This window comes from Muntiacus reevesi, chromosome 7 (genome assembly GCF_963930625.1).
Source record: "Muntiacus reevesi chromosome 7, mMunRee1.1, whole genome shotgun sequence".
NCBI lineage: Eukaryota > Metazoa > Chordata > Mammalia > Artiodactyla > Cervidae > Muntiacus > Muntiacus reevesi.
The window spans coordinates 19,591,093-19,609,208 of record NC_089255.1 but is presented as its reverse complement, the minus strand read 5'-3'; the positions used below and the strand labels follow the sequence as shown (position 1 = coordinate 19,609,208).

The 18,116-nt window shown below is 39.2% G+C and overlaps 1 protein-coding gene across 4 annotated transcripts in view; it reads right to left on the bottom strand.

The window, feature by feature from the left end:
- NEO1 (neogenin 1) overlaps positions 1-18,116 on the bottom strand; it is a 224,345-nt gene that overhangs the window by 43,833 nt on the left and 162,396 nt on the right. For all 4 annotated transcript variants that reach the window (XM_065941673.1, XM_065941674.1, XM_065941671.1 and 1 more), the window contains exons 9-13: positions 12,180-12,334; positions 7,709-7,857; positions 7,189-7,327; positions 4,249-4,298; positions 3,157-3,304 (exon numbers count right to left, since the gene is read on the bottom strand). In XM_065941673.1, coding sequence (XP_065797745.1) covers positions 3,157-3,304; positions 4,249-4,298; positions 7,189-7,327; positions 7,709-7,857; positions 12,180-12,334 — 641 coding nt within the window. The remainder of the gene's footprint in view (positions 1-3,156; positions 3,305-4,248; positions 4,299-7,188; positions 7,328-7,708; positions 7,858-12,179; positions 12,335-18,116) is intronic.

Below are 18,116 nucleotides of genomic sequence, written 5' to 3'. Positions count from 1 at the left end.
GCGAGTTCCATCCCCAGGTTGGGAAGATCTCCTGGAGAAGAGCATGGCAAAATGGGCTTCTTGGTGGATCGGACAGTAAAGAATCTGCCTGCAATCCAGGAGACCTGGGTTTAATCCCTGGATAGGGAAGATCCCCTTCTTGCCTGGAGAATTCCATGGACAGAGGAGCTTGGCAGGTTACAGTCCCTGGGGTCACAAAGAGTCGCACACAAGGGAGCCACTAATACTTTCACTTTTTCACTTTGTTACTAAGGAGGCTGAGACCAAAAACAGGCCAAAGGAATGAAAGAGGTACAACAAGGGAACAAAGTCAGTTGGTCTCAGAAGACACCAAAGACCAGAAAATAATGCGGAGGTGTAACTCCTACCACTTTACCTCTGTTCTCTGGGTCACCCCATAACCACAAAAGAAACATTTTAAGCATCAAATATGGCCTAGAAATCTATTTCTCAACAACCTACTTGCTCATAAGTATATACAATAAATAAAAGAGGAATAAAGGCTTTTTACTATGCAGTCTTTCATATTTTTTACTATTAGCTAATGAAGTACATGATATAAGAATGTATCAAAGTAACAAAGATGTACATGTAAAAGTCTACAAAGTGGGTTAACGGTCAATTTTTTTCTTTTTGTGTTAAAATACATATAACATAAAATTTACCATCTAAGCCATTTTTGAGTGTACAGTTCACATTCATACATTTTTTAGAGCACATTGATACCAGATACTGTGAAAGGTCTTATAAAGGTTATGAAAAATTATCCTACACCTCCCTATTCAAATAACAGGATCATTGGTCAGAAACTAGTACAAAAACTCCTAAGAGAGAGCTACTGAGAGAGAGGTTGGCTCAGCTAAATCTGTCACATGGTGTAGAGGAGAGGTGGGCCTGCTCTCTGCATGCCCATCCTGACTGGTGCTGGTCCACAAGAAAGCAAACGGCAAGACAGGAAGAGAAACAGAACAGCTGGGCCCCAGTCAGTCTACCCCCCTCCCCTCCCTGCACACACGGAAAGTGCCAGAGTGGGCCACACAGGCATCTGTAACCGTTAGCCGACGACAGTCTGGACTACTAGCAAACATGGTTCAGTTGGGGCTTGAGAAGAATTCAACCACCAGGTTATCATTCCCTCTCCCCTGAGGAACTGGAAGGTAAGAGTGAGGGCAAGTGGGAGAGAGTGCACACGAGGAGGTGAAGCGTGGGTGAGTACAGAGGCTGACCTACTCTCCCTCAAGATGACCTACAGGGCTCGCAGGCTAAAACCAAGGCACTCGATTCACACTATAGAGATAGGCAGAATGCGTTAAGTGCTGTAAGTAGCACAAAAAGAAGAAACAACAATTACTGGCTAAACCTTAAAATCCCGTAATTTGTTGTTCAATACAGGATCTTGGGAACCTATACTATTCCTCTAATACTTATCAGCTTCAAGTTAACACTCAAGAGAATAACAACCTTCCCCTCTCAGGTTTGATCTCTGGGCTGGGAAGATACCCTGGGGTGGGAAATGGCAACCGACTCCAGCACTCTTCCCTGGAAAATTCCATGGGCAGAGGAGCCTGGCAGGCTGCAGTCCATGGGGCTGCAAAGAATCAGACATGACTGACAGACTAAGTGCACATGCAGCTTTTGCTCATCATTATACACCCAGTGCCACTGCATGCCAATAAAAGTTCAATAAAGTCTATTAAATGAATGAATGAAACTAAATATAATTTCAAAATGCAAGAATTTTCTTGATTAACAAAAGGCTATTTTTTATCAAGAAAGTGGTATTTTGCTTATATATCAAATGTTTCACTGAGAAAATGGATAGTCTCCTCAGGGGAAGGACTTATATCTATTTTTATTTATTAGAATCAAGAACCATGTCTGGTACACAATAAGTACCTACTATTAAATATTCAGAATACAAGCTTCATCTTTGGGAAATGTTATTCATCTGTGTCTGGAGTATAATCAGACTGACTTTTAAAAACATCCATGACCAATTTTGCAGGAACGCTCCTTTGGTGAGATTCCTCAGCAACACTCCTGCAGTCACATTTATCTGCTGCAGCTTAGTGCTATGGGGTCCAAGTGAGGAAATGAGAAAACTGAAAGATACCCTTGAAGACAAACATTCACCTTCTCCTATTTTGAAAGAAGTCAATCCCATCTGTGAGGTGAGGAGTATGGAAAAAACTTGTTGGTTTACTGGAGGACTGTTTTTCACTGTCAATGGCTCTCTCAATTTTTTGAAACCCTATACCTATAAAGAAGGGAAGACCCATTATACTTTTTTGCCCCAGATCTTGGTTCTATCAAGAATCTGGCCCCTGGAGACACAGCAAAGTAGCTGATGTCAAGTTTCTCTAATCCTGTCATCTTTAGCCATGAGGGAAGCAATGTAAAGAAAGTTTAGAGTTCCCCAGGGGCGATGAAATTAATTCTCAAGGCTTAGATAACAATGCCAAGACTTCTAATTCTCAGGTCTCTTCTACCAGCTCTGCCAGGAAACCCCAAGAGTTTCTGAGGGGCATCTGTCTCTTTTCTTTCTTCACACAATTCTAACATCTAAAGAACAAAAATCCTCTTCCAACGCTTCTCATGCAAAGCCAACTTGCTTTCGCAAAGTCAACTCTACTTCCCCTACTTAAGAAAGGAGGAAGGGGATAACTCTGACTACTATACTAGAGATAGATTAGGGTCCATTTGATTTGTCTCACATAAAGGCAAAACCATACAAAAGAGCTATGCCTGACAGAATTTTCTAAAACTTTATCATATCTGTAGCAGCAAGAATGGTTATTGCATGGCTGTGGCCATTCACAAATGTTTCAGGTCACAGATACCCAAGTGGTATCAGTGTTAGAAGAAATCATTTTGTAGGCCTCTGCTACCATCTAGATTGAGTAGATTCTTTGCTTATGTAGCTTTGTTTACATGGATAATACATTAAAATAAGTTCACCACAGAATAGGCAGAACCTGTAAGAATGTATTCTACAATTTTTATCAGGTCAGAAGTTGACTGAACTATTACAAATTCTTTTAAACCATTTTTGATTTGTGTAAGTCAACAGCCTGGAGCAGTCATTAGACTAGCGTTAATTCAAAGTTTGAGAAAGATACCATCTTCACGCTTTCGCCTACATGCAAAGCAGCTTACCTTCAATCAGCTGTGACAGCTGTGTCCCAGACACCAAGGCCTCAGTGACATCACTCTTTCGGGAAGCCTTTCGGTAGCGAACCTTGTAGCCGGTAATCTGTCCATTTTGTGCAGCTGGAGGAGGTGGCTGCCAGTGAATCACAATACTCTAGGAAACACAAGATTATAGGGAAAGAAAATATGCCAAATCTTGGTCCTATTTTATGTATTATTACCCTGAATTCACCGTGTAAGAGAAGGAATACAAAGGCAACAGAGTGTTCAGAGTTTTATTACTAAGCCATTTGATAATCACTCAAAGATAGTTTTAAATTTTAAACCCCTCAAAGATGGAACGGGGAGATTGCATTCGTGGGCAGTGTACTCTGGGACCTGATCTATTTTGCTAGAATGAAGATACTGGGCAAAAGTCTCAGGAAAGTTTCTGAAGGAAAACAGGAGGCCAGAGGCATGTGGATGAGGAAGTAAATCGGTGTTAGGTTCTCTTCTACATCTACTGTAAGAAGAGTGAAATTAGATAATTTCTGTCTAAAACTTTTCAAAGAGGGGACTGTTAATTATCAGCTGACTGTTTCTTAAAGGAGGAGTCCCAGATGACTTTTTGGAAGGACTGCCTGCCTCAGTTGTCAGTGCAGCCCAGGAGGGGCTCTGAGAATCTGAGAGGGACACGTGGTCTTCAGGGCACAGTGAACTTGCCCAGGAGAGCTGGCTATAGCAGTGCAACCACAGGACAGATGTCTGCCTTTGACTCACTCTGGGCTCAGCTCACAGAACAAACGGCTCCGGTATGATAAACCGCATCACCAGGCTCTGGATGTTTAAGGTCTGTAACGCCATGGTTCACATAATAATAGCAGTATACTTGCAGAAAGGCTAAAGTAATTTTGGCATTAGAGAAAGGCAGTAAAATTAAACAGAATAAACCAAAGTTGGCGTCTAAGTCCAGCTTTAAACTGGCAAGTGTAATATCTATGTCACTTTATTTCTCTGCTTGATTATGATTGTTTTGATAGAGAATCTCCCTCTTTATAAGCCCTCCTGAGGCCTAACAGGCTACCAGTAAAAATGAACAATAGCAATATAAAGTTTTACCTTTGAATTTCTTACTTCTAAAGACAGATTCTGAGGAGCAGCACTGGGAACTGCACAGACCAAAAAAAAAAAAAAACACAAAGGAAATGAAAAAAAAGTTTTAATTTCAGTTACATCATGTGACTGTTCTTGGCCAGACCTTACACAAATGCACATCTCAAACACTGATACGCAACCTGAAAGTCTAACCCAGGAGCCAGTGCCCTCACGTTGATGGTATTTGGATAAGGTTGACAGTATTTGGTTGGTTGATCAGTATTTGGATAAGGTGTGGCCATATATAAGTCATTTAAAATGAGACACATTCACATATACGCATCCATACCCAAGTCAAGATATACCTTTGGGAAGTCAGATACTTATTTCAAGGATATGATGGTGACTCTAAACTTTTCTAGAGCCCAATTATATTCTGAACTTTTAATGTATTCTTCTGAATATTCTTGGGAATAGCATATCTTTATTTTGGGATATATTTTCTAGAAATGAGCCTAATGAATATGTGAAGTAAATCAGCTGGGTAGTATCATTACAAGTCCAAAGTGTGATGTACACAGATCAATGACCTTGGCTTTCTTGTGGGGTTCCTAAACTGGTTTTGAAGGCAGTTTCAAGGAGAGGAGAGAGTTGTTAAGACAATGGAAGTACAGTTAAGTAACCATTTGGCTTCTGAAGGCAACTATATAGCAGGAAATACTCATTCAGATGTGAGAGGTTTGGGACTATTAGTTACAAAACAGCTGTATAACTAGTTTTTCATATATTAGAACATAAGACAGGGTATCTCAAAGTTTATTGTACATATGCCCTCCAGTGTCTTCTTTTGTAGTAACTATACAAAGAAAAAAAAATTTAAGGAAACCTGATTAGTTTCTTCTCCAACCACAAAATGCTGACTTTAGCTTTTCTCTCCTAATCCATACATGGAAATTTCTCCCTTCCATTCTGACATTTGGTGACCAGACACATAACGCAGTGCCCACTGCACTGTAGTCTTCTGGAGGATAGAGGGGATAGAGATCTCTCAACCTAGAGATTCAGAGGGTCTGGAGAAGGACTTCTCCATTTGTGTTCTGAAAAAAGTCCATGGATGGTTTCAGTCATCTCCTTTTTAGCTCTGACTCAGCTGCAGAGGCACCAACATAATTGTTGTTGTTGTCGTCTTCTCTTTCATCATCACCACGACCATCACAGCTAAGATCTGTTTCATGCTCCTACATGGCAGGTAGTTTAATCCTTACAACAATCCTACAAAGGAGTTTCTATTATTATCTCACTTTATAGATGACAAAACTACAGCTGCAGCTCAGGGGAGTTAACTTGCCCAAGGTATTTGTTTCAACTGGTATAAAGAACCAAGATTTCTCTTCCTCCGAAGTGCTGCCCTTAACCAACCACGCTGAGACACATTCAGTTCCTGCAACAGGCACTGTAGTCAGCATGCCAACCCACTTGATGCAGTTAAAAGTGGCTCATGGGTAGATTTAAAAGCCTATGTTAACCACAGGCTAACCAAAATAGAGTCTGCATTTATTTTTCCCAGCTTTTTATCCTGAAAAATGTCAAGTGCAAAGAGAGGCAAGAAGAATACAATGAACACCATATACTCTTTTCCTGCATTCACTACTTGCTAATATTCTGCCACATCTGTTTTATTTCTCTCATTATATTTATATATATTTATCTATCTACATATTGTTTCTGGAGAGCTGAGAGACAGTTACAGTCATTATGATACTTCACCCCTAAATACTACAGTATGTATCTCCTAAGAAAACATTCTCCAACAAAATTATAATACAATGATCACATTAAAATCTAATCAGCACAAAACTATTATCTAATATACCTAATAACATATCTAATTTTTAATACTGACTGATACTATACCAATCTAATTATTAAGTAATTGTACCAAGAGTGTCTTTATACTGTTTTTACTCCCAGATTCAGGAATCAAAGATTATACATGTTTTACTTTATTCTATGTGTCTTTACTTTTCTTTAATCCTATAATGACTCCCCTTTTTCGTTTCTTTCATGAGACTAGTATTTTCTAAGAATTCAAGCTAGTTTATTTTTTTGCAGAATGTCCACCAATTTGGATGTATGTCTAGTTGTTTCATGACGATCATACTTAAAACATTTTTGGCAGGGATACAGCACAGGTGAAATAGACGAAGTTATGTCTTTCTTGATGCAACACATCACATGATGTCAGTCTGCTCCAATGGTGATGTGATGTCTGACCACTTGTTTAAAGGAGTCAAACTATAGCTCTTAAAACTTGTTTATACATTCAATGTAAGGGCTATAGACATATACACACATTTTTAAGAAAAAGACATTTTTGAAACATTTGGATTTAGCTGAATTTCAGGATACAATACATACATTAAGTGCAATGAACCGTTATTTTCTGTTCTACTCTAAAAATACCTTTTTAAAAAATGTGGGTCTTGACCTACTCAGTTTCATTGGCCAGCTGTACTTTGAAAACGACTGCTTTAGGTCATGGGTCTAAGCAAGTAACAGTGAGATATAAACTGTCACAAAATACTGAGGAGTTAAAAGACCTATTTAGCATGGAAATATAATTGCTATGTAGAGTAAGGCCAAGACTTGGATGATCTATTCTATGAACAAGCAATAATACTCACTAAAAAAATCTACTAAAAATAAAATACCAAGAAGCTATTCAAGTACCTGGTACTACATGTTCTATGACCTCTCAATGGATTTTTACAGCAACCCAATGAAGCTGGTATTATCTAAATTTCACATGTAAGGAAACATGCTCAGACATGTAAAGCGACTTGACTGAAGTCACACTACCAGAACTGGTATGTGAACCAAACCTTGGTATCAACGCCCATAATCTTGTTACTGTGCTACCAGGGCCCCCAAGCTCGGTATTCTGTTCCAGGGAAGAGAGCTCACCATCTGAAAAAGTTCGAACAGCAACATCTTGTGTGGAGACTCCAGGGCCATGTTTATTGTAGGCCACCACTCGGAAACTATACTCTGTGTATTTTTTCAATCCGTTAATGGTGTGGGAGTGACTCGAAACATCAACATCCTTGAGTAAAATAAAACATATATATGTGTATATATATATACACACACACAACTCAAGCCAAAAGAAATGAAGCAAATAATTAACTACACAAATTCTATATTTGACAAAATGCAGATTTTTATCCCTCTTACAGAACGTTATTTCAATAGTCAAAGCAAATTTATCATGAACACTGGCAATTTGCTGATAAATACTTCTTAATAATGTTTAGTGACCTTTGACGGCAAAAACTACAGAACGAACCTTGGTACTAAGAAACAGAATTTATCAACTCATCATTTCTTACACATATCTTTTCCTCAGATTTACAGATAAGCAGGTATGATATATTTCAACTCTACTACTCCAATCAATGCATTAAAAAAAGGCTTCATATTATACCTGTTCTTTATCAGTCCCTTTTTCCATGTAGTATAGTTTGTAATTCTGAATTTCCCCATTTCCAGACAACGGTGTTTCCCAGGTGACAGTGATGGAAGTAGGTGAAGTTGCATACGCTCGGATGTTAGGTGCTGGGCCAGGGAGCTGAACTAGAAAGATTTCAAGATGGCAAGATATAAATAAAATTTATTGTACCCCTTAAGACTACTCTCAGCAATAATGGCACCCTGGCTATGTTTTCAAAACAATAAAACAATGAAACTAAGAAAACAAGTGATTTGACTCAAGAGGTTTCAGGATAATATATAATTAAATGATTTCCCTCTTTATGACTCAAAAACCAAAAATTATCTGTGAAATATCTCAAATTTATTCAAAGAAAAAAGTGAACACTGAAGAATTCTTGTGGTTTATAAAATCCTATTTTGTATCAGGACTGCAGCACATAAAGGCAGACATCACAGAAAGGAGCCTTCTCTTGAGAGGCTATGGGGATACAACGAATGATGGACAGAGGCCCTGCCCACAGAGAACTCCAGTCTAGAGGGAAGTAAGACATGTAGTTACAAAGAAGATCATAAGTGCTGGCAGATTAGGCAACAACTGTAATGAAAATGGAAAGAAGAGAGTACATAATTCTACTCTGGGTAGGGTGGTTAGGAAAGGGAAGGACTGAAATAGACTTTTAGGGAGCAGAAAGAATGAGCAGTTTTCTCAGACCATCAAGGGAGACATTGTTCTAGTCAATTGGGGTGACAGGTAAGAAGACAGTGTTATATGGTTCAGGCTCAAACAGAATAGATACAGGAAACAGAATGCTACAAAGGATGACAAGAGCCAGAAAAGGCCCTGCTGTGAGTTTGGATTATTTCTTGTAGGTGTTAGATAATTACTCAAAAATTATGAGCAGGAATATGACAAGACATGACCAGATTTGCCTTTAGAATGAACATATGAATACATGGACAGAAGAAAAACAGCAAGGGACAAGACTAGATAAACACTCACTTTAAAAAGAGCTACCATTTATTGAATGTTTGCTATCAGTCCAGCATTAAGTGCTTTACACGTATTTAAATTATATTTTACTTAATCTTCACACAAACCCAAACGAGACAGATACTGTTATCATCCCTACTTACGGATAAGCCTGAGAAGTTAAGAACCACTCCCAGATGAAGGAAAAGTTGGTGAGTGGTGGAGCCAGGAACCAAGCCCTTCCTGGTTCTAAAATGTGGCCTCAGGAGGATCAGGTAGGAAATTATGACAAGACCCTCTGAAGGATGATGTGACTGGAAGACCCCATGAGTGACTGACTGATCGTCTGCCCAGTTCACATCCTTTTTTTACTATATTCTTTTTGTCTGACTGTCAGATTCCAGTCCCAATTTATATACAAATCCTGGGCAGCTGCCTGTGTCAACACTTTGGTGGACACTCTGCATCTGAAAATTATTTCTCTGGTGCCAGTGCTAACAGACATCCATTAGACTTAAGGAAAGGGGAAAAAAGCCTAACAAAATGTAAAACAAACTGGCTTTCTTAAATAACAGCATGACAGCTTAAGATTAGTTTAGCTACCAAAGTAGAGAAACCTGAATATGGTTATTCTGACAGTTGTTTGCTTTATTTAGTCATGAATCATGTTATTCACTTAATGTTAAGAGCATATTTTGCACAGCCTGACAGGTGGGATTTGTCACACTTCTGCTGCTATGGAAAACTTTCCTCTAACTTTTTAAAAGGGAAGGAAAACAGAACAAATTCCCTTGAAATCACTTTCAGTATATTTGCTGGTTAAATGTAGGCAAATTTGATCCTAAAAAAGGCGCTAATAAATTCTTTCGTCTGTATAGTGGCATTAAAACATGTGAAAATTTAAGTTGATTTGAAAAGCTAAAAATGTAAAATATTTTCCAAGGGCTGACTCTAACACTTTGGCTTCCCCCATCCCCACCCCAGGCTGAACACATCCAGATGAAATCTCTGTCTACTGACTCCTCTTTTGCCAAAACATGTTAATAGTCACTCTGCATCCCTAGAACAGTCTCCCTAGAAGCTGTTGCTCCTTCCATCTATATTCTTCAGTTCAGTTGCTCAGTCATGTAAAACTCTTTGTGATGCCACAGACTGCAGCACGCTAGGCTTCCCTGTCCATCATCAACTCCTGAAGCTTACTCAAACTCATGTCCATCGGGTTGGTGCTGCCAATCCAACCATCTCATCCTCTGTTGTCCCCTTCTCCTCCTGCCCTCAATCTTTCTCAGCATTAGGGTCTTTTCTAATGAGTCAGTTCTTTGCATCAGGTGGCCAAAGTATTGGAGTTTCAGCTTCAGCATCAGTTCTTCCAATGAATATTCAGGACTGATTTCCTTTACTTCTGACTGGTTTGATCTCCTTGCAGTTCAAGGGACTCTCAAGAGTCTTCTCCAACATCATAGTTCAAAAGCATCAATTCTTCCCCTCTCAGCTTTCTTCATGGTCCAGCTCTCTGGATTCTTAGCTACTTTCTTTTAATCAAACTCCCTTGAATAAATGATCACAATACTGCCCATTTACCAGTCCTTGTCAGTCCTTGTCTGGTACCACACTATTCTGTGAACAGAGGTCTTACTCATCTTTACATCTTGCTGCCTAGTACAGTGCCTGGCACACGACAGGCACTCAATAAATCTGTTCTTTCATCTCTAAATTGGCAATGCCCCCTTTAGTTCTGTAGTTCTCAGTAGTCAGACTTTAGGTTCTGAAGTGACCAAGAAAACCACAGGTTCTTTCCAAAGGCAAATGTGAATGTGTACAGACACACAAATATTTTCATGCCCCTTCAGAAGTTTCACAGCCCCAGGATGGAACCCTTGCACTGAATCAAATTCAGTGGTCTCTTTCATTTTCATCATGACTCACCCTGCATGTACACTGTTAATCCTAGTTTTGGGATTGGGTCAAGCAGTTTCCTTTCCCAAGAATGTGTGCTCTAAGCCAAATGCTTTAAGGCCAGCCTCAGCTTTCATGTTTTCCTAGGAACCTGACTTGATTTACCTAACTTTACAGTAACTGTTCCTTGTTCTGTATTTCATTCTCTCTCATGAATGATACCTGTTCGTGGGAATTAATGAAGGAAAATTGAGTCCGAAATCTAATAAATTGTTCCTGCTCTTATCTGAACACAGTAATTGTGAAATTTAACATCCTTTCCCTGTAGTGAGAACACATTCTTTCCTTAAGTCAACACCACCACCCCCCACCCAGCTCTGTCTTGGTCCTCTTGTTGTTGCCTGGGTTTGATTCTTGACCTTTAATGCTCTATTACAGAGATGATGAATGGCCTCCTATCTTGACTGCTCATTCTTGAAGGGGAGGATTCCTGTCCTGTCCCCGGCATCTCTGATAGCTTGTGCAGGGCCTGGTAGAGGAAGTCCTCAGTTGCTGTTTGATGGGTGAACAGTTTGCTGCAGCATTAGAAAGTGAAATTTCACAGCTTCTTGACTTTACTTATTCCACTCATCAGGCAGAGTCCTTGAATTATTTCCATAGTTTCAGTGGTAAATACATTTTAACCTGTTTAGTATCCTAGTTAGCCAGCTTCCTCAAATTTATCGCCCATGCCCCTCAGCTACAGTAAAATTTTTGTTACTGCAAATTTGTTAACACAGAAACACTAGTGTAGTTAATAGGAAAAGAAAACTGGAGAAGGCTCCCAAGAAAAACAATGGCTTGTGTTAAAAGAAAGTACAAGTGTAGAAGAAAGCTTCATGAGAAAAGCATTAATTCTAAATTTGACTGCTTCTTGTAATTTCTAACCTATAGTTTAAAAAACAAAATTCAAGGCATATTAGACATTTATGAGGTAAATCACCTTGACACTAATTTCAGTTGGAAAAATCTTAAGAAATGTAACTGGAAGTAATATTATTTAGCACAAAAGACAACAGGTCCAAGGTAAAGCCTTGAAGAGATTTCGAAGAGTATGGTATGTATAAAGACCACGGCAATTCCACTGATAATAACTATTAAATACCTACTTCCTATCTGAGGTACTGCATTAGATATGGTGGGAAATAAAAGGACAACAAATACTCTGTCTTTGCCATAAAATTAATGAGATATATTCATAACCATAATTCAAGGAAGATGTACAATAATACATCTTGCAACTTAAATAATACATAATGTAACTTAGGACTGCAAAAAACAATATTAGATAAGATCAGAGGAAGATTTTAGAATGGCATCTGAACTGGGTCCAAAGAATAAGTAAAATTTGGGTGTCTTCCAGCAGAATTATATTGTCATACACTATTTGCTGCTGTTTGATGCAATTAACTTGATCTCCTGTAACTAATTCACTAAGATCCCTGGAAGTGAGGCACTGTTATCTCCTGCACAACTATGGTATGCCAGGCTATACATGAGATAGCCCTTCACACAGGTCTTGCTACAGGTGGGGCTGACAGATAGGTGGGAGACTTACCCTCAGGTTGTGTTTCTACCCGTAGTGGAGGTGAACTCTCTCCAGAGCCATGCTTATTTTGAGCCATAACTCTAAAGATGTACACTGTTGCTGGCATTAGGTTTTGAATGGTCACCTGCATTTCTCCTGGGCGACTGGTATTCTCAACACGTTCCCTATGAATAAACAGGGATTTGGAAAGAAATAACATTGATTATGGAAATTTCTAGAATGTGCAATTTCATTTTCATTGCAATATCTATAGACACCACACTACATCAAAATCTTAATAAATTTAAGTCAAATTACCTCTCAAAAAAGGAAAGTTTTGGGGGTGGAACGGTGCATGGAATATGGACACTGGTTAAGAGCAATGTCACACATGTCTGAGAAGTCGCTGATGTTCTTGCTTAAACATCACTGATATCATTGGTCATAATCACAACTTCCTTTCAAGAGTCTTCTCAGTACCATCTCAAATGGGGTAGCTAGTCATGAATTTTGTACACTTTAAGAATCATTGATTTTTTTTTTAAAGGGGTTATGTTTAGGGAAATAAACAGAAGGTGATTATAGGTATGATCCAATTTTCACAGAAAATATCAAAGAATGCTGCGTATCTTTTGGATAATAATAAAAGGGAAATTAGAGATTATCACTTAAAACTGGGAACAAAACATTAAAAATTTAAATGACTCTAATCTATAAAATACAGAGAAGGCAATGGCACCCCACTCCAGTACTCTTGCGTGGAAAATCCCATGGATGGAGGAGCCTGGTAGGCTGCAGTCCATGGGGTCGCGAAGAGTCGGACACGACTGAGAGACTTCACTTGCATTTTTTACTTTCATGCATTGGAGAAGGAAATGGCAACCCACTCCAGTGTTCTTGCCTGGAGAATTCCAGAGACGGGGGAGCCTGGTGGGCTGATGTCTATGGGGTCGCACAGAGTTGGACACGACTGAAGTGACAGCAGCAGCAGCAGCAGCAATCTATAAAATAAGCTAATAACTACTCTGATTTTTACAATCTATTTCTTTTTAAAAAATTCTTTTCAAACTGATCTGAAATATTTAACAAATCTTATCACAAATGGTGCAAATGGCTAGTGGTCTGGTGTTATGAGATGAAAACATAAAGGTAGTTAACAGGTTCTTTAAAACAGGTGGCTTCCAGGCTCTATTTTTGGGGTCTGTGTGTCTACAATAATTATGCTCAGTATACTGTACTCACTATAACAAAGACTGTATTTGCTTTCAACAGATACTGTGAAAGAAAATACTTGTTTTAGACAAACAGCTGGGTTTTTTTTTTGGTAAGAATTACTGATTATGTGAAGAAAGATCTGTGTCTATCTTGCTGCTGAAAAGTCGCTTCAGTTGTGTCCGACTCTGTGCGACCCCATAGACGGCAGCCCACCAGGCTCCCCCGTCTGTGGGATTCTCCAGGCAAGAACACTGGAGTGGGTTGCCATTTCCTTCTCCAACGCTTGAAAGTAAAAAGTGAAAGTAAAGTCGCTCAGTCATGTCCGACTCTTCGCGACCCCATGGACTGCAGCCTACCAGGCTCCTCTGTCCATGGGATTTTCCTCGCAAGAGTACTGGAGTGGGTTGCCATTGCCTTCTCTAGTGTCTATCTTAAGAGAGTAATAAAAGGGCCCAAAACTACTTTGTGGGAGAAATTATTTGAAATTACCTAAAAGTCTATTGAATTAAATTCTTACTTTAAAATATTGATAATTTTCCCTGAAATTTGTTTAAACAAATGGTTAAACACACTGATTAAAATTTGTTAAGTTCTCCATAACCATATGCCAATTTGTCTGATTGTACATGAATATCTGCATTTCACAGATTCAAGTGTTTTTCAATAGTTTTCTATGGTTCTTTAAACTACCTTATTTTAACTAAAACAAACAGATAGTACCCACCCACATCATATTTATAGAGGCTGCTTGTCTACTGCAGTCAGGTCCATTGGAAAATATCATGGTAACAGAAGTTACTGCTCAGAGACTCTTCAGATATCTATAGATACTTTCTCTTCAGCTAAACCTCTAAATCACAAGATTTAGGAGAGTATCAACTGATTTCCTGTGATGTGAGGTTTCTGACATTTAACCCAATCACAAATGACTGCTGTCTAAAATGAAGTATGGTATGTGACACTTCACTAAACTAAAAGCTCAATGCCAGAGCACAGATTAGTTTGTTTTGCTAACTGTGCATCAAAGTTTAAACAAGACCTTTTCGAGAAAGACAGTGAAAGGGGCACTATTTTACTTTAAATTGAAGTGAGAGAGTGTTTCATTCATGTTCACATACTACAGAAGCACTAGCAGAAGGTTCATACCCTGAAGCAGCATCACAAGTGTATGTAGAATGAATGAATGGAAATTTGCCTTCTAATGTGTAAACTGTCTCCAGTAATGGTATCATCTTTATCTTTTTGTTTGTGCCTGTGTAAAATGGGGGCTTCCCTGGTGGCTCAGTGGTAAAGAATTCACCTATCAATGCAGGAAATGAGGGTTTGATCCCTGGGTTGGGAAGATCTGGAGAAGGAAATGGCAACCCACTCCAGTATTCTCGTCTGGGAAATTCCATGGACAGAGGAGCCTGACGAATTACAGTCCACTGGATCACAAAAGAGTTGAATACAAATAACTTAGCAGCTAAACAACAATAATGTAAAAGGGGAAAAAAAACCTAGAAAAAATTTCTACAGAAGAATTACGATAAGAAAAAATCAACAGTAGGTATGATTCCCTAAGGTGAAACATCTAACACTCGAAAAAACTTCTAATAGTAGACTGATCTGAGGTCACAGAACCAAGTCTGTCTGGAAATAAAACTTTGACTTCAGGGAAGATTTGGGGTGAGTTGTGAAGGACAATTTTCATAAATGTGTGAGGTTACAATGGGAGTTAGGTTAGAATGTCTTAGCTAAGAGTCAAAAGAGAAAGAAAAAGGTCCATTTTGTACCAAGACAGTGCTGGGTCAGAACTTAGGAGCTCCAATTCTAGTTCTGGCAACACTGCTGGCTTGCAAAGTCACTAATTCTTTCTGGGCTTCAGTTTCTTCATGTATTAAATGAAAGAATGAGCCCAGGGTGGTGAACTTCTTCTTAAAGGGCTTGATAGTAAGTATCTATGGGCCAAGACACAAAATGAAAAATATTACCGACCACCTCCAGAGTTAAGCTGGCCCTCCCTATCCACAGTTCTGTATCTGGGGATTCAACAACTGTGGATTCTGTAGTATTGTACTTCAAGTTTACTGAGAAAAATCCATATGTAAGTGAACAAGTGCAGTTCAAACCCATGTTGTTCAAGGGTCAACTGTAGTTATTTATATAATCTATTAAAGTGTAACGACTTGAAAAATGTAAAATTTATCCTTAGGTCTTGGGCCATAAAAACAAGTTTGATTTGGCCCAGAGTATATAGTTTGATTGATCCTGGAGCAGACTAACAGATGTGTAAGGCTGCGTGCTAAGTCGCTTCAGTCATGTCAGACTCTATGTGCCCTACGGACTGTGGCCTACCAGGCTCCTCTGTCCATGGGGATTCTCCAGGCAAGAATACTGGAGTGGGCTACCCTGCCCTCCTCCAGGGGATCTTCCCGACCCAGGGATTGAACCTGCGTCTCTTACGTCTCCTGCACTGGCAGGTCAGTTCTTTACCACTAGCACCACCTCGGGAAGCCCTTATCCAATTCTGAAAGTGAAAGCTGCTCAATCTTGTCCAACTCTTTGCAATGCCAAGGACTATACAGTCCATGGAATTCTCCAGGCCAGAATACTGGAGTGGGTAGTCCTTCCTTTCTCCATGGGATCTTCCCAACCCAGGGATGGAACCCAGGTCTTCCGTGTTGCAGGCGGATTCTTTACCAGCTGAGTTATGAGGGAAGCCCAATTCTAAGCACTATTAATTTCTGGAATAACTTACTCTGTACTTTCCACTTAGTGGCTAATAGAAAATACTGGTGTTTAATGGCATTGAAAACAAAAGTGAGTATTTCACAGGTAAAATGGCAGAGGAAGGGCCCTTTGAAATTTCAGGAAGCTAGAGTACCCAATAGAATCATACAGCTCATTACCAAGGCACACAGTGCCCCCTGGTGGTTGAATTATCAGATGCAAGAAGTAGGGGAATTTGTAAATGCAGGCAGTGGCATATATCCTCACATCGAAAGGTTGTTAAGTCTATGAAAATAATACATTATCTTCAATTTTTAGATGAGAAAATGTAAACTTATAAAGATTAAATAAATTTTGTTTATAAAACAAGTAATGGGAATCTAGTCTCCGACTCAGTGTTATTTCTATTCCTTCAATGCTTCTATTCAGAAATCATGATCTTAAAGTAATGAAATAGCAAAAATTATTACTAGTCTCCAAGAATCTTCCTTTGAAATACTCCCCAGATTTACTGTTCCAAGCCACTGCTCTCATCTTCATCGGGGCCCACCACATGCTTGTGTGTGTGTTTACTTGCTCCGTTATCTAATTCTTCACGACCCCATGGACTGTAACCCACCAGGCTCCTCTGTCCATGGAATTCTCCAGGCAGTAATACTAGGGTGGGTTGCCATTCCCTTTTCCAGGGGATCTTCCCAACACAGGGATCGTATCTGGGTTTCATGCATTGCAGGCAGATTCTTTACTGATTTCCCACCAGGGAAGAAGTCCCACTACATGTTTAGATCAACCCAACTACTGCTGATCTGTCTCCCTGACTTCACCACTCTTCCTCTCTAATCTTGTGTAGAACCTGTCAAGAACTGCTAATAAAAGCTGTTTAATAAAACCATGTACATGCTTGCTCAACAGTCTGAAATGGTCCCTTCTTAATTGATCATGTCCAGATTCTTACTTGCATTTTAACACTTGGCTCCAAACTTCCTTCCACTTTATTATAATCTCTTACTAATTCTGATCAAAAACTCTAGGCCAGAGGTTTCTTACTTTTCCATCTTTTCAACAACAGACACACAAATTGGATCCTCTTTCTTTATGTATATTAATACTTGCCTTGTCCTCCTGCTCCTGCCAATTGATAAAAATGGTTTCTATACTTTTTTCTAATATACTTAACAAGTTTTAAAAAATATGTTTTGATACATTTATAACATTGTCATACACAAGACAGAAATATAACTTTTATTCCTTCTACTAAATGGGGGTTAATTATCAACATTATTTCTTGAATAATTACTATTTCTCCACTGTATAAAATTACTCACTTAACAAATATTTATTTAGTGCTACTGATAAGCTAGGCTCTGCTCTAGGTTATGGTGACACTCTACTGAACAAGACAAATGCAATAAATGCGTTAATAAAAAGAGAACATTTCTGAGTGTTAAGTGTTCTGGAAAAAAAAAAAAAAGCTAAAAAACAAAACATGGTGGTATGTGTGGTATGTTACAGTGATGTTCCGGTAAATGTTTAACAACTGGCTCTGGTTTGTAGCACGTGTCACTGTAAATACTTCCCCCATGCCCAACTTCGAGCTACCGGGTCATGTCATTGGGTTTGCAAAATTTCCTGAAAATTTAACAATTGGCTTGGGAAGAAGCCATCAAGTGCCCCAGTGTGTGACACTGACCAAGAGGCTATGTTGGGCGGGTAGTCATGGAAAACCCGAGAAGAGACCTTCTGAGGATGATGGACAAGAACCCAGACAGTTGTTTGCGAAGGAAATGCAGTCCTCCTAGAAGGAACAACAAGGCCTTCTACTAGAAGCAAAGACCCTGTGATGCATGTAAGATTGCTTCTGAGGAATTACTAAAAGCTTCTGTCCTTCTGTGAAACCCCATGGACTTTGCAATGGGATTTGAAAGTCTACTGGAAACATTTCAAGACGGGCGCTGTTTGGTAGTAATATCTTGCCTTTCTGTGACTAGTAGTATGTTTCCTTATCTTTTAACTGCAAAACATCCACTGCAGTGTTCAGAT